Source organism: Xyrauchen texanus, chromosome 29, assembly GCF_025860055.1.
Source record: "Xyrauchen texanus isolate HMW12.3.18 chromosome 29, RBS_HiC_50CHRs, whole genome shotgun sequence".
NCBI lineage: Eukaryota > Metazoa > Chordata > Actinopteri > Cypriniformes > Catostomidae > Xyrauchen > Xyrauchen texanus.
This window is the reverse complement of record NC_068304.1, coordinates 29,187,621-29,203,340: the sequence shown is the minus strand read 5'-3', so window position 1 is coordinate 29,203,340 and position 15,720 is coordinate 29,187,621. Positions and strand designations below refer to the sequence as shown.

Genomic DNA, 15,720 nt, shown 5'->3' with positions numbered 1-15,720 from the left:
TTTAAAATTTTAACACAGCCAGTTTTTAAATTCATAAAACTTTAAAAGACTATCGTTAAGCATCCTCGCCTGTTCCCACACAAAGACACCTTACATTAGGGCAATTGGGAAAGGTGTCTGGGATTGCCAGAGGCTTTAGATTGATGTATAAGTGAATGACTGAGAATAGAAAAGAGAAAAAGTGAGAGGTCATGCACATATTAACCTCTCATGGCCTGAAGAGACCGTCCGCATCTGTCTTTCTCCTCACCTCTCTCCTCCTCCATTTCTTACCTGCCCTAGGCCCTTCCACCTTATTCTCTCTGGTTCAGTCCTCTTCACTTCTCGCCACAGCAAGACAAGATTAACAGCCCATTCATCTTCTCCCCGGCCCAACCATCCAGACTTTTCAACATTATCACTCCATCTCTCTCTCAGCACAGCTAAAGTGACTAATTCCCCACTGATTCACCTCTCAGTATCCCTACTTCCCTTCTCTCATCTATTGAAAGATGTCAAGTGTGACTTGTGTGAAGGAGGTTTTCGACACTTGATGAGCTCAAGTCTTCGTTCCCTTCATCAACTCTTGTTTTACCACCAGAATACACTGACTGTCTGCTTTTTTTAACAGGTTTAGTTGCGTAACAAAGGGCAAATGGATTTCAACAATGGTAACCAATAGACCTAAAGTCAAAAGTATGCTTCGGCTGGTCATTATCCACTAAATATCAAGCACAATGCAGGTGATATAACTTGTGAGGCTGTGAGGGACAGGTGTAAAGTCCATTAAATTGTACTAATGTTCTAGGTCATGTCTAATTATCACCACCCATGGTTTTTAAGTTGTGTCAACTGGATTGTTTTTTTTTTTGGCATGAATAATTTTACATTTTGTCAGCTACACAAAGGTATTAAACAGTACAACTAACTGAAGTGACTGTACATCCATCTCTCTCTGCCACATTTTCACGCACAAAAAAAAATTCAAGAAAGATGTCTACCCTGACTAGAAGGTCTGACTAGAAGGCCTAGGACTAGGTCTGTAGAGGTGGTGTGGGGGGGTTGCAGGGAATAGGAAAAAGCGTACTATGGCATTAGGTCACCAAACCCTCAATTATTTCTATGATCTAAAGAAAAACTCTAGAATATGTTGCATTTGCAGGACTGTCCATTCAGATCCTCTGTACAACTAAACTACAAGGATTGTCATGTAATGAAAACTATGCTGGAACCATTGCAATATAATCACAGTTTTTAATCTTAATATAAAGATTCGCAATATTATCGATTTCTGGGACGTGGTACGGTATGATATCGCATTGTCTGGTCCCTGCTGATTCCCACCCATTGTAAACAGCAATCGGGTTACAGAAGAATATAAACTGTATTAAATGCTCCATAAACCTTAACGTATTCACATATTATTCTGCTTAAGCCCTGAGCAGATGCACTATTGTACAAGCCAGTTTAACACATAGTGTATAAGGTATGTTACTGAATGTAAGAATGAGCAACAGAAAAAGTGATGTTGGCCTTAGCAGGAACCACTATCAATAAGACTAGATGGAACAAAGGGGGATGGGGGGAAAAAACTAAAAGTTGTGAGACATCTAATCAGTCCACTCTCTTCCCCACTAGAAGAGAGGCTATTAAGCTCTCAGACAAAACATGTTTCTGTGACCTCACTAAATCCACTGTTCTCTCACGCTTGTGTGAACACACACAGAGCAGCACTTTCTTAAATATATGGCTGTTTCTTCAATGTCAGGCCCTGTCAGGAAAGTCAGGAATACTAAAAAGTATTGTGGACTTCTACAAAGAAAAATCTGATTAAAAACATTTCACACTCTCATTTATTTATTTTAATTTGTCTACTGAAATTGTCCAACAGTGTATGTATGCATCACAGGATAATTATGTCATTTTTTCCAAAAGTCGAAAAATCTTACAACAGGGTAATTTCCACCACACCTGAAACGGAACGGCCGAAATTTCAAGCTATGGTAGTAAAATGCATATTTTTGTCTACTGGCTGGTAAATGTTAATATTTCACTCACCAGTAATTGTGTTGTTAGTCTTAATATTGTTCCGCAAACCAAGAAAACCAAAAATGTTCCCCAGAGCTTAAAGCTTACCTAGACAGAAATTTCCAAAGAGCAGTGACAACTCCGTAGTTGATTTCAGGATAAAGAATGACTTACAGATCCATCCCTATACATAGAGTTAATAACTTGCTTATGTGAACAAATTTACTAAAATATGTATTTTGTTAGCCACTGGCGAGTAAATATTCTGATTTTACTCGCCGGATATTGATTTGCATATAGTGGGGAAGAAGAACATGAGTGCCACTATGAAGTCATGGATTAAAAAGAAGCTAGAATCAACCTCGTCTTTTGCAGCGTGTTGTGTCTCGTGAGTGCGCACACTGAAGGAAATTGACTTTATTTGGCCGCAGTGGGTCCAGAGCAGTCAAGATCATTCTGTCACCATAGCTTTAGTTCAGCTGTGAAATGGCATTGACATTGTTTTTAACGATGTCAACTCTGACTTTGATAAAAATTTTCCCAGACTGTTCTCTCAACATTCTCCATTTTAAAGCAAGGCTACAGAATAGTAGCGTGCCTATTGGATGTCTGTTAGATGGTAAAACTCGAGAGCTAGTAGATTTGAATTTGAGAATGTGTATAATAAATATTTGTACCAGCAAGTCATACACATGAGCATTATACAAGTAAAAGTTTTTTTTTTTGCTTCGTTCTGTGTATTTTGAATCCAAAGACAAGACCCAGGCACCCAATTTTCATTTAATGTCTCTTTTAAAATCCTTTCTGCTTTTTACAGTCAATTAATGATTAAAAAAAATAAACATTTCTAATCATACATTGCACGGATGAGGGAAAAACCACTGCTCCTTAATGTGCGCTGCGCTCATTCAACCGTAAACACTTGCTTGTGGAACATCCATTCTCTTGAAGAGACAATCCCAATCTAGCACTTGCTATATTTTTATATCAACGTAAATTCGATGGCTGTGTCTCGTTTCGAAGGCTGCATTCTGCAAATCTCATTCATGGAATGGATGGAATGAACTTTCGACCAAGCGCCAAGAACCAAGCAACACAAAGAACGCAAGGAAACACCACAAACACACGCAAGTACATCTCCAATATTGTGCTCAAAGTGCTGGTGTATTAATTAAATAATTTGGGTAATCCGATAGCAAATCAATGTAGATTAAAATAAGTAGAAATGGTTAAGGTATTGTCAACAGACTCTGTAAAGTTCATTTTCACCAACCTGTCTTATGTATATATGTGTTCGATTAGATTTATGTTTAGAACAGTCGTAAAGTTTGTCTGTGTTCAAAGACGATGTGACTGTGGTATATTTTGATAAATAATCTCATCCCCGTTTCTAAAAGTTTTTGCTTCCAAGCTGTATCTAAATACATGTGATATTATTTTCAATAAGCCATGAGAATAATATCACTCCAATAAGTGAATCATAATTAACTTCTTAAAGCCAATTCCTTACAGTAGAAATTGTGAGCTGATACAACTAGACGTATTACGATTTCAATGGTGGAGAATCTATTAAGACAAATAATCTAGTTATGTGTCATTTATCTAATTTATAATGGCTGTCGAACATGACTAATTCCGTTATACATTTCATTACCTAACAAGGTACAATAAGGACAGTTTAATTTAGTTCATAGCTCACATATTTTGAGACCCTAAATTCCCTTCTAAATTTAGCATAATAAATATCCTTACATATAATGGTGTGAGAATGAGATCAATTTAAAGTTCCCTCCTAAATCTCGCATTTCCTTTATTCCCTACATAATGTTAAATCCCGAGTTGAAGTACCCCTCAGTAGACAGGTGCAGAGTATATAATATGTATAATTATTTTAATAATATATTATTAAAGTAAAAGTATTACAGGCTAAAAGTACAATTGTAAAATTATAACTCTCCTAATATTTACCTCATAAATTCCCTTCCCTTCTCATTCAAAGCGCTCGAACTTGTTAAAGAGTGGCGTGCTGTCATAGAAACCATGTTACGTTCTGTTTCCATTTGTCCTACGAAGGCCTAAACGAGGATTGTTTTAAGGAGGACTCTTGGTATACTGGAGCCTTCAAAGGATGCATCTTACCTAGTGCGCAACCTTCGAAACGAGACACAGCTAATATAAAAATCGCACAAGTGCAAATAAACAAACATGTTACAAAATGTAGTAATGCAGTAAGTGTAATAAATGTATAAAAGGCACAATCATACATTACAAAATATTTTAACTTCACAATAAACACTGTAAATTAGAGTTGCACGTTTCTGGATAAATTGAGAATCACCATTTTTTTTTTTTATCAGAATAAAGATCACGATTCTCTCACGATTCTGAAGAAAAATGCTTATTTCAGTGATTTACAAAACCTGGCCATATGGGTACAAAACAAAGTAACATGTGATGTACAAGAGATTCTGACAAAATATTCTCTGCAAAAATGCAATAAAGTTGTAAATCAAATATATAAATATAAAATGTCATAAGTCCACAAGAGGTTGCAACGAGTATAGCCAGACTGGTTTGAAATGCCAAAGTCTACAGTAACTAAGATAACCGCTCTGTACAATTGTGATGAGAGGATTAGCATCTCAGAATGCTATTCTGATGGGGATTGCTGATGTTTTGGTGGCACGAGCGGGACCTACACAATATCAGGCAGGTAGTTTTAATGTTGTGGCTGATCTGTGTGTGTGTGTGTGTGTATATATATATATATATATATATATATATATATATATATATATATATATATATATATATATATATATATATATATATATATATATATAATGCCCCTTCTCATAATCCTATGATGTCCCCTTAATTTTTTCTTAATCTCTTTTTTAGTTTTCGGTAACATTAAGGTTACATGTTGTCAGAAATCTGGCAAGTAAAAACAAAAATTTACTAGCCAATCGCGATTCTTTCTCCAACATGTCCATAGAGGGTTAAGATCTGATTCACTCACCTCTGTAGACGGATCTGATACCCACAGGACTTCCCCTCTCCCACCGACTCTGCCCGCTCTGCAGCTACTCTCTCTGCAACCTAAACACATTAAAATACAATATCAGTAGAAACAGATTGTGTTTCAACCGACTTAAAGGGGTCATAAAAAAATGTATACTAATAATTTTTTCACTGAGGTCCACTTATAATGTTTGGAAACTTTTGTGTGCATTTGTGCCATAATTAACATTTTTTATGACCATTTCCCACCCTATCACTATTCCTTGGAATTAAATGGACCCGTTTAGACATTTTGCATGTGAAATGGGATACAGCACTTTATCAAGCTATCGAACATTAATTTTTATTGATTACTTAATTATACATTTATTTAAATATGAACTTGCTGCCCATCCTTTAAATAACAGTCTCTATGCAAAGCCTGCATGATATCGTAACAATTTCCCAAAACAACCTGCGCTGAAATGTTGTGGAAATTTAAAACGTGACGTATTTGCAGCTTCGTTTCAATAGATGCACTTTTTTTTATAGGGGAGGAAGTTTTGAGTTACAGTATATTTACATAGTACAATTGTCTCTTTCATCTCAAAAGATTAAGGAACATTTTATTCCCGTTTTATTTATGATATGATATGTGATATATTTAAGCACATGATCTAGGCTGATCTTGAAACTTATCTTAACTTGAGTACTGATAGTACTCCAAGACAATACTCTTTACTTACAGATATGGCACTGATGCGGCGTGGCTGGGTGCAGACCACCCTGCAGAGAGAGCCCATGCCCCTCTGGATATAGTCATCAAGGATGAACTGAGTGACTTGCGTGGTCTTCCCACAGCCTGTCTCTCCACTGATTACCAGTACTTGGTTTGCACTGATCAGCCTAACCAGCTCCTAATATATGACCAAGACAGAGAGGTGCATGAGAGGACAGCACCTACCAAAAAAATAGTAGAGTAACATTCACTGGGTCACCAGCTAACATTAGATTAAATGGTTTCCCCTTTTCCTTGTTAACCATTTACATACAGCTGAAGTCAGAAGTATACATACACTTAAGTTGAAAACTACAGATTTAATATTAGCAAACTATTGTTTTGGCAAATATCTACTTGTGCATGAAACAAGTAATGTTTCCAACAATTGTTTACAGACAGATTGTTTCACTTTTAATTGACTATATATTAATTCCAGTGGGTCAAAAGTTAGATTCTGATTGAAGGTGTACTGAATTGGGGTGTACCTTTGGATGTATTTTAAGGCCTATCGTCAAACTCAGTACATCTTTGCTTGACATTATGGGAAAATCAAAAGAAATCAGCCAAGACCTCAGAAAAACAATTGTGGACCTCCACAAGTCTGGTTCATCCTTGGGAGCAATTTCAAAATGCCTAAAGGTATCACGTTCATCTGTACAATAGCACGCATACACAAGTATAAGCACAACAGGCCTACGCAGACATCATACGGCTCAGAAAGGAGATACATTCGATCTCCTAGAGATGAATGTAGTTTGGTGCGAAAAGATTGCAAATCAATCCCAGAACAACAGCAAAGGACCTTGTGAAGTTACTGGAGGAAACAGGTAGACAAGTATATATATATATATATATATATATATATATATATATATATATATATATATATATATATATATATATATATATATATATATATATATATGAACATGATATGATATATATATCCACAGTCAAACAAGACCTATATCAAAATAACCTGAAAGGCTTCTCAGCAAGGAAGGATCCACTGCTCCAAACCCGCCATAAAAAAGCCAGACTACAGTTTGCAAGTGCACATGGGGACAAAGATCTTACTTTTTGGGGAAGTGTCCTCTGGTTTAATGACACAAAAATGGAACTGTTTGGCCATAATGACCATTATGTTAAGGGGAAAAAGGGTGATGCTTGCAAGCCGAAGAACACCATCCCAGTTGTGAAGCATGGGGGTGGCAGTATCATGTTGTGGGGGTGCTTTGCTGCAGGAGGGAATGGTGAATTTCACAAAACAGATGCATCATGAGAAAGGAAAATGGACATATTGAAGCAACATCTCAAGATGTCAGCCAGGAAGTTAAAGCTTGGTCGCAAATGGGTCTTTCAAATGGACAATGACACCAAGCATACCTCCAAAGTTGTGGCAAAATGGCTTAAGGACAACAAAGTCAAGGTATTTGAGTGGCCCTGACCTCAATCTGATAGAAAATTTGTGGGCAGAACTGAAGAAGAATGTGCGAGCAAGGAGGCCTACAAACCTTACCCAGTTACACCAATTCTGTCTGGAGGAATGGGTCAAAATTCCAGAAACTTATTGTGAGAAGCTTGTGGAAGGCAACCCAAAATGTTTGACCAACATTAAACAATTTAAAGGCAATGCTACCAAATACTAACAAAGTGTATTGCAGAAGTGACAAACTTCTGTCCCACTGGGAATGTAACGAAAGAAATAAAAGCTGAAATAATAATTCTTAATATTATTCTGACATTTCACATTCTTAAAATAAAATAGTGATCCTAACTGACCAAAAACAGGGAATGTTTTCTACTATAAAATGGCAGGAATTGTGAAAAACCGAGTTTAATATATTTGGCTAAGGTGTATGTAAACTTCTGACATCAACTGTAAAACTAAAAAGAATAAAATACATCATCCATCAACATAAAGATAATATATACATGAAGACACCAACAGAAAAATCAAAAGGTCTACATTTACCTCTCTCATCCCATATGATGGAAGCTTTTCTCTGAATTTCTGAAAAAGTAAAAACCACATTAAAGCAAAACTGTGGGCAAACCCCCTTGTTTTTTCTTTGATAAAAGATAGGTCAAAGATTTCTGTCTCACCAACATATCAAGGTATCTAGAGTTCGCTCTTTTCTTCTGCTGATCATTTTTAAGCTCCTCGTCTAGGGAGGGTTTCCGCACCACAAGCTGGGATAAATACTCCAGGTCTAAATTATATGTTTCCTTTTTCACATTTGCCCCCAACTCAACTTCGTGCTTCTCTTCTTTAGGCTCAATTTTTGAGACTTTAACAACATTCTGTGGTTGTGGAGGACCATCACCATCAAAGTAACTAGAAAGTGGAGACACTTCTGTTAAGCATAGCTTGAACTGATAATTGATTGCATAGAGTAGAGCAGGTAAAATTTCTAAAATAGTATAGTAGGGAAATGGGAATACAGTTAATTTACATACAAATGAAGGCAGATTGAAAGGAAACAAGGTAAACTTTTTTGATTCAGGGGTTCAACACTTCGACCATTGAATTTACATGACCTTCTTTTAGTTGTTTGTAATTACTGGCCAAGATATTTTCAAAATTATTCAAATTCAGACTGATTGGCTAATAACTCATTTCAGAATAATTTGTGAACCACTTCAACCTATTCATTGAAAGAACTGACTCAAAAGAAAGATTCTGAAATCTCATGATTCAGAAATCATGGTATGGTTTGCGTGCAAGTTTAACACTAAACAAGAGCAATTTCTAGCCTAAGAAATATTATAGAACAGAGCATAAAATATATAAATATTTCTATGATGTTTCCAAGCCTTGAAAAATGCTGTTTTAAAATTCCATTATATTTCCAGGTTTTCTATAAACATGGAAACATTGTCGATTGTACTATATTGTACTCTCACCTGTGGCCTCTGGGCTCCTCTTTCACCCTCCAGTTCTGAGATGTGGATGAACGTGCATCTCTGCTTGGATCGCTCTGGACAGTGTGTAGCAACTGAGTGATGTGCTGCTCTCGCGTTTCATCCATCTGAACAACAGCCCTCTAAAAATGACACAACCATACTCAGCCTTATTATGGTGTATACTTGTGTTGATTGTATGGTCATATTTACTACATTGTTTTGCCTTTTGTTGCACATGGCATACAACCAAGCACAATTTTTTTTATATATATTGATATACACTACCAGTCATAAGTTAGTACACTTTTTTATGTTAATCAAGATCTTAAAAACATGCAGTAATGTAAAGCTTACGCTTAAATGCTTGAAATGATGGTTAATATAGACAAATATAATTTGCGCACATGTGAAATCCTTTACATTTCTTTTATTATTTTTTATTATATTAGGATAGTGATTAGTAAAGAATTATATGTCATAAACAGCAACTGCAGTACACTACATTCCAGTGAATTTAAAAAATAATTTTGACTTGTGTAACTGCATCATTAGAAAACATAATCAAGCATTGTAAATTAAGTAATTCAAGAGGAATATTGTAACTGCTTGATTATGTGTTATGTTACTCACAGATTTTCTCTCTGCCTCAGATCTTTTAATGCCTCCCCATTTGGCATACCACAATCCTATTTCTCGACCCTTCAGATGGGGTGGGTGTTTGCCTCTTGGACCACCGCCTCGTCCTCTTCGTCCCCCTCCATGTCCCTGGTCCTCATTTGAGTCCCACTCGGAATGCCTCTGGTATCCTCCTCCTCCACCTCTACTGGATCCAGCCTCTCCATCCCACCTCGACCCTCCATCTCCGAACCGCCGGCCTCCACCTCTTCGACCGTGTCTGTTGCCATACCCATGATTCATGCCGTCAGACTACAGCAGCTGATCCACAGCTTTCACCGGAGAAAACATAAATCCCTCGTCCGCATGCATGAAACAGAGCCGCTGCTGTACTTCTGATGCCGGTTAAAACGAAATCAACCAACCACCGATTCAGCCGTTTACACAAGTATACAAAAATAGTGCGAACGAGCGAGAACAGCTTAAGTAAAGTAATGTTCCGTAATTTGACTGTAACCGAGATACTTCTGGGTTTCTTTTATCATAAAAATTCTATCATTTGTTCAACTATCTGGCAAGTCGCACATTTATGACGAAACAGCTTGGCGACTACTTATGACGTTTCAAGGCTGCGTGCTAGGTAGGACGCGTCCTTTGAAGGCTGCAGTATAAGCCTTGTTTAAACAAGACGGCCTTCGTAGGACAAACGAAACGTAACACGGTTGCCATGACAGCACGTCACTCTTTAACAAGCTCGAGCGCTTTGAGTGAGAAGGGAATAAAGTCGCTTTAGAAGGGAATGTATGAGGTAAATCTTAAGGCGTTAAAATGATGTAAAGAGAAAAGAACATAGATTTTACAGGTGTACTTTTAGTCTAATACTTTATTTTAATTATATATTAATATAATTATACATATTATATACTCTGCACCCATCTACTGAGGTACTTCAACTTAAGAATTAACATTCCTTGCGTTCATAACATATTTACGGCAAATTGGCGTCATTTTAAACATTTCCGCTGAAGCAAATAATTGTGGGGATACACCTCATGCATCCTCCTAATTCTAGTGAAAGAAGGTTGCATGCAGGAAATCACGCACAGAACGAGCAGTATGGATGGTGGCATTGTCATGCTGGAGGGTCATGTCAGGACGGGCACCACATGAGGGAGGAGGATGTCTACCCTGTAATGCACAGTGTTGAGATTGCCTGTAATGACAACAAGCTCAGTCCGATGATGGTGTGTCACACCGCCCCAGACCATGATGGACCCTCCACCTCCAAATCGATCCCGCTCCAGAGTGCAGGCCTCTGTGTAATGCTCATTCCTTCAACAATAAACACGAGTCCAACCATCACCACTGGTGAGACAAAACCGCGACTCGTCAGTGAAGAGCACTTTTTGAATGTGGCGACATTGTTGCTGGTGATGTCTGGTCTTATAACAGGCCTACAAGCCCTCAGTCCAGCCTCTCTCCGCCCACTCTGGACAGTCTGAGCACTGATGGAGGGATTGTGCATTCCTGTAACTCAGGCAGTTGTTGTTGCCATCCTGTACCTGTCCTACAAGTGTGATATTCAGATGTACCGATCCTGTCCAGGTGTTGTTACACGTGGTCTGCCAAAGCAAGGACGATCAGCTGTCCTTTCTCTCTCCCTGTAGTGCTGACTTAGGCATATCACAGTACTGATATTGCAATTTATTGCCCTGGTCACATCTGCAGTCCTCATGCCTCAATGCAGCATGCCTAAGGCAAGTTCACGCAGATGAGCAGGGACCCTGCAAATCTTTTGGTGTTTTTCAGAGTAAGTAGAAAGGTCTCATTAGTGTCCTAAGTTTTTATAACTGTGACCTTAATTGCGTACCGTCTTTAAGCTGTTAGTGTCTTAATGACCGTTGCATGTCTATTAATTATCTTTGAACAAGCATGGAAAACATTGTTTAAACCCTTTACAGTAAAGATCTGTAAAGTTATTTGGATTTTTATAAAATTATCTTTAAAATACAGTGTACTGAAAAAGGGACGTTTATGATATGTAACATAATTTGTCACTTATTTTCTATAACTTCAGAATAGACGTGGTTTATTGAAGCGATATGATAGATGTGGGTGAGAAACAGATCAACATTTAAGTCCTTTCTTACTCAAGTTAAAGTCAATGTTTAGATTTACGGTAGATAAAGGACATAAATATTTATGTGTTTCTAGGAATATGGTAAGAAATAATTGAAGATTTTATATATATTGGCTTACAGAGAAGTGAAAAATACACTGTCAACTGAGATTTAAAATTTTTGTTTTCCAACCTTGCTGCCTTATAATTATAATAATTATGCTTCTGACTACATATATTATTCAATCAATTCAAATTCTGCTTTAAATTGAATAAAATTACCTTACAATATTTTCAGTTCTAAGGGTTTGCTTACCATCAATTGATATGCGCTTAGCTGATCAATTTCTTTTCCACAGCATTTTCAGAAAAGTCTTAAATAGTTAATACAAAAAATACATATTCTTATATTTGGCATACAGTGAAACCATATGTGGGAGGCAGGCAAAATCGGTTTATCATAAAAAAATAAAAAGAATCTAAATTCATATCACTCATAATTGTTCAGAACAAAGTTGTCTCATATTAAATGTATATATATATATATATATATATATATATATATATATACACTCACCTAAAGGATTATTAGGAACACCTGTTCAATTTCTCATTAATGCAATTATCTAATCAACCAATCACATGGCAGTTGCTTCAATGCATTTAGGGGTGTGGTCCTGGTCAAGACAATCTCCTGAACTCCAAACTGAATGTCAGAATGGGAAAGAAAGGTGATTTAAGCAATTTTGAGGGTGGCATGCTTGTTGGTGCCAGACGGGCCGGTCTGAGTATTTCACAATCTGCTCAGTTACTGGGATTTTCACGCACAACCATTTCTAGGGTTTACAAAGAATGGTGTGAAAAGGGAAAAACATCCAGTATGCGGCAGTCCTGTGGGCGAAAATGCCTTGTTGATGCTAGAGGTCAGAGGAGAATGGGCCGTCTGATTCAAGCTGATAGAAGAGCAACTTTGCCTGAAATAACCACTCGTTACAACCGAGTATGCAGCAAAGCATTTGTGAAGCCACAACACGCACAACCTTGAGGCAGATGGGCTACAACAGCAGAAGACCCCACAGGGTACCACTCATCTCCAATACAAATAGGAAAAAGAGGCTACAATTTGCAAGAGCTCACCAAAATTGGACAGTTGAAGACTGGAAAAATGTTGCCTGGTCTGATGAGTCTCGATTTCTTTTGAGACATTCAGATGGTAGAGTCAGAATTTGGCGTAAACAGAATGAGAACATGGATCCATCATGCCTTGTTACCACTGTGCAGGCTGGTGGTGGTGGTGTAATGGTGTGGGGGATGTTTTCTTGGCACACTTTAGGCCCCTTAGTGCCAATTGGGCATCGTTTAAATGCCACGGCCAACCTGAGCATTGTTTCTGACCATGTGCATCCCTTTATGTCCACCATGTACCATCCTCTGATGGCTACTTCCAGCAGGATAATGCACCATGTCACAAAGCTCAAATAATTTCAAATTGGTTTCTTGAACATGACAATGAGTTCACTGTACTAAAATGGCCCCCACAGTCACCAGATCTCAACCCAATAGAGCATCTTTGGGATGTGGTGGAACGGGAGCTTCGTGCCCTGGATGTGCATCCCACAAATCTCCATCAACTGCAAGATGCTATCCTATCAATATGGGCCAACATTTCTAAAGAATGCTTTCAGCACCTTGTTGAATCAATGCCACGTAGAATTAAGGCAGTTCAGAAGGCAAAGGGGTCAAACACAGTATTAGTATGGTGTTCCTAATAATCCTTTAGGTGAGTGTATATATATATATATATATATATATATATATATATATATATATATATATATACACACTCACCTAAAGGATTATAAGGAACACCATACTAATACTGTGTTTGACCCCTTTGCCTTCAGAACTGCCTTAATTCTATCTCTCTCTCTCTCTATATATATATATATATATATATATATATACATTCCAGTCGCCTACATTTATTCGGCCATTTACTATTAATAAAAAGAAAACACACATGCCGTTTTCTCGATACTGTCGGAAAGGTAAAGTGTCAGAAGTTAAAATCACCCCAATGCCTCATCTTGAAGGTGGATAAGAAAAATAATTATATCAATAGCGGGAGTTCATGCCGGAAAACGGGTGCAGGAAAATTAACGTATACGAGACTGCAGTGTGCGCTGCTGTCAAAAGGAGATGATGAATTGGAGATGTTTCACATGAGACTATTAATCTGTCCACTCTACGTGTGCTGTTCTTTTTCATTTTTATTTAGCCTAGGCCTATCCATCAAATGTTTGAACAAACCTACTTTATTATTATTATTAAGTAGAAGTAGTGGTAGAAGAGTAGGCTAGGTCTAACGTAATTCATATTTATTTTATTAACATACAGCAATTACTTTCCAATAATACGATGTTATCAAAACTATGAAATAACAGAAATGGAAGCATGGGAATTATGTAGTGGCCAAACTTGTCTCATACTGAACCCGATAATCAATCTAAACCAAATTCATATCTGGGATGCTTTGTAGACAGCATTGAAGGAGATACCTTGTATGCTGGAACTTGACTATTTTCCTTCACAATCTGGTCCAACTCATCCATTTCTACAAATAAATAATTCATAAAAATAATTGTGTTGTAAAGAAATTCATAGGCAAAATGTTTAATTTAAGAAATGAGGCATAGGTCTTTAGATCTCAAGATCATGAGGAACATAAATTCAAGTACATCAAAACTCTTGACCATTAGTATATGTATTTAACAATAAAATTAAACAAATGCCCACTGCACCTTAATCCCATTGATATGGTGAGTTATATGCTCAAAGGGAATAAATGACATCCCTTTATATTAAAGGGTCAGTGGGTGCACTCACCCACATAAACATCTTTTAGGATGTTTGAAGGGAGGACCCAAATGCAGATAGCAACAACAAGCTTTTATTTAAATAAAAAGAAAACAAACATAACTTACAATGGAGGAAGAAGGGAAAAACAACTAACAACTAAAAACTAAAAACTTGAACCAACAAGGAAGGTAGACATAGAACCATGCATTCAACAACAGGAGAGAACAAAACAATCCAGCAAAGGACAGCATACAGGAGGAGCTAAAATAGGTAGAGAAATCAAACAGGTTAACAAGGTGCAGGTGAAACAAATGAGCTAATAATGAGGCGAGGTATAATGCAAGATTGAGACACCTGTGGCAACATGGAAACAATACGCTAATGAGTTTTCATTCACAGGAAGCGGCAATGTCTCATGGTGAATCCCTTTAATGCTCATCTCAAAACCAGAGACACTAATTATCTTCGCTTAGCACTCCGTCACGTAATCTTACAGATACATTTCCTAGTCTAAGTGAATTTATTGTCTCATCCAGGGTTTCCTACAGTTTCTCAGAGTGAAAACAGTATGAACAAAAGGAGTTTTGTATTTACTGCCTTTGAATGTCAAGTCTTCAGGCACTTGTCCTAATGCTAATTGCTCTATGCTCATATTGTCATTAGTGTCTTGTTTAAAGGCAGCAGAGCAGAGGCAGGGATTAACATGGAGTTGAAACAGTGACTGTTTTAACAGAGAGCAAGGAGATAATTAGAACCATGTTGTATTGTGATGGGAGAGCTGTGTGTGGAAGATGCATTTATCCCCCAGAAGCTTCCAGTCCTGTTCATTAAATATTTATTTTACATTTTTTTCATCTTTATCATATTAAGTCCATATTATGAATTCTAGGGCAGTGCATTATAAAGTCATATTGTTTGCAAGGCTTTATTAAAGAATGAAGAATGAGTTAAACAATTGAAAAGAATAATTTTTTTATATATATAATAATTTTATTGTGTTGGCAGTGCCACGAATTGTCACAATCTGTCATAATGAATTGTTCACACACCAAGCTTGACATGGTACAAATATTTGTATGTTGGGTTTGTGTGTGTGTGTGTGTGTGTGTGTGTGTGTGTGTGTGTGTGTGTGTGTGTGTTTAATCATTCATCCTAAGTGGTTAAAATGTGAATTAGTACACAAGTTAATGTAGATTAAATTTTATGGATTCCAGGCTAGGACATTTTGATATGTTACAGCCTTATTCCAAAATTTATTAAATTCATTTTCCTAAAAATTCTACAAACAATAGCCCATAAAGAAGTTTGTTTGAAATCTTTGCTAATTTATACAAAATTAAAAAATCACATTTACGTAAGTATTCACAGCCTTTGCCATGACACTCAAAATTGAGTTTCCACTGATCATCCTTGAGATGTTTCTACAACT

General features: G+C 37.0%; 1 protein-coding gene across 1 annotated transcript in view; it reads right to left on the bottom strand.

The window, feature by feature from the left end:
- Window positions 1–9,908, bottom strand: part of LOC127623159 (ATP-dependent DNA/RNA helicase DHX36-like) — a 37,085-nt gene extending 27,177 nt beyond the window's left edge. Inside the window, exons 1-6 of the mRNA XM_052097446.1 lie at window positions 9,329–9,908; window positions 8,699–8,838; window positions 7,898–8,129; window positions 7,767–7,805; window positions 5,757–5,927; window positions 5,030–5,109 (exon numbers count right to left, since the gene is read on the bottom strand). Coding sequence (XP_051953406.1) covers window positions 5,030–5,109; window positions 5,757–5,927; window positions 7,767–7,805; window positions 7,898–8,129; window positions 8,699–8,838; window positions 9,329–9,616 — 950 coding nt within the window. The 5' untranslated portion in view covers window positions 9,617–9,908. The remainder of the gene's footprint in view (window positions 1–5,029; window positions 5,110–5,756; window positions 5,928–7,766; window positions 7,806–7,897; window positions 8,130–8,698; window positions 8,839–9,328) is intronic.
- Between the last annotated feature and the right edge of the window lie 5,812 nt (window positions 9,909–15,720).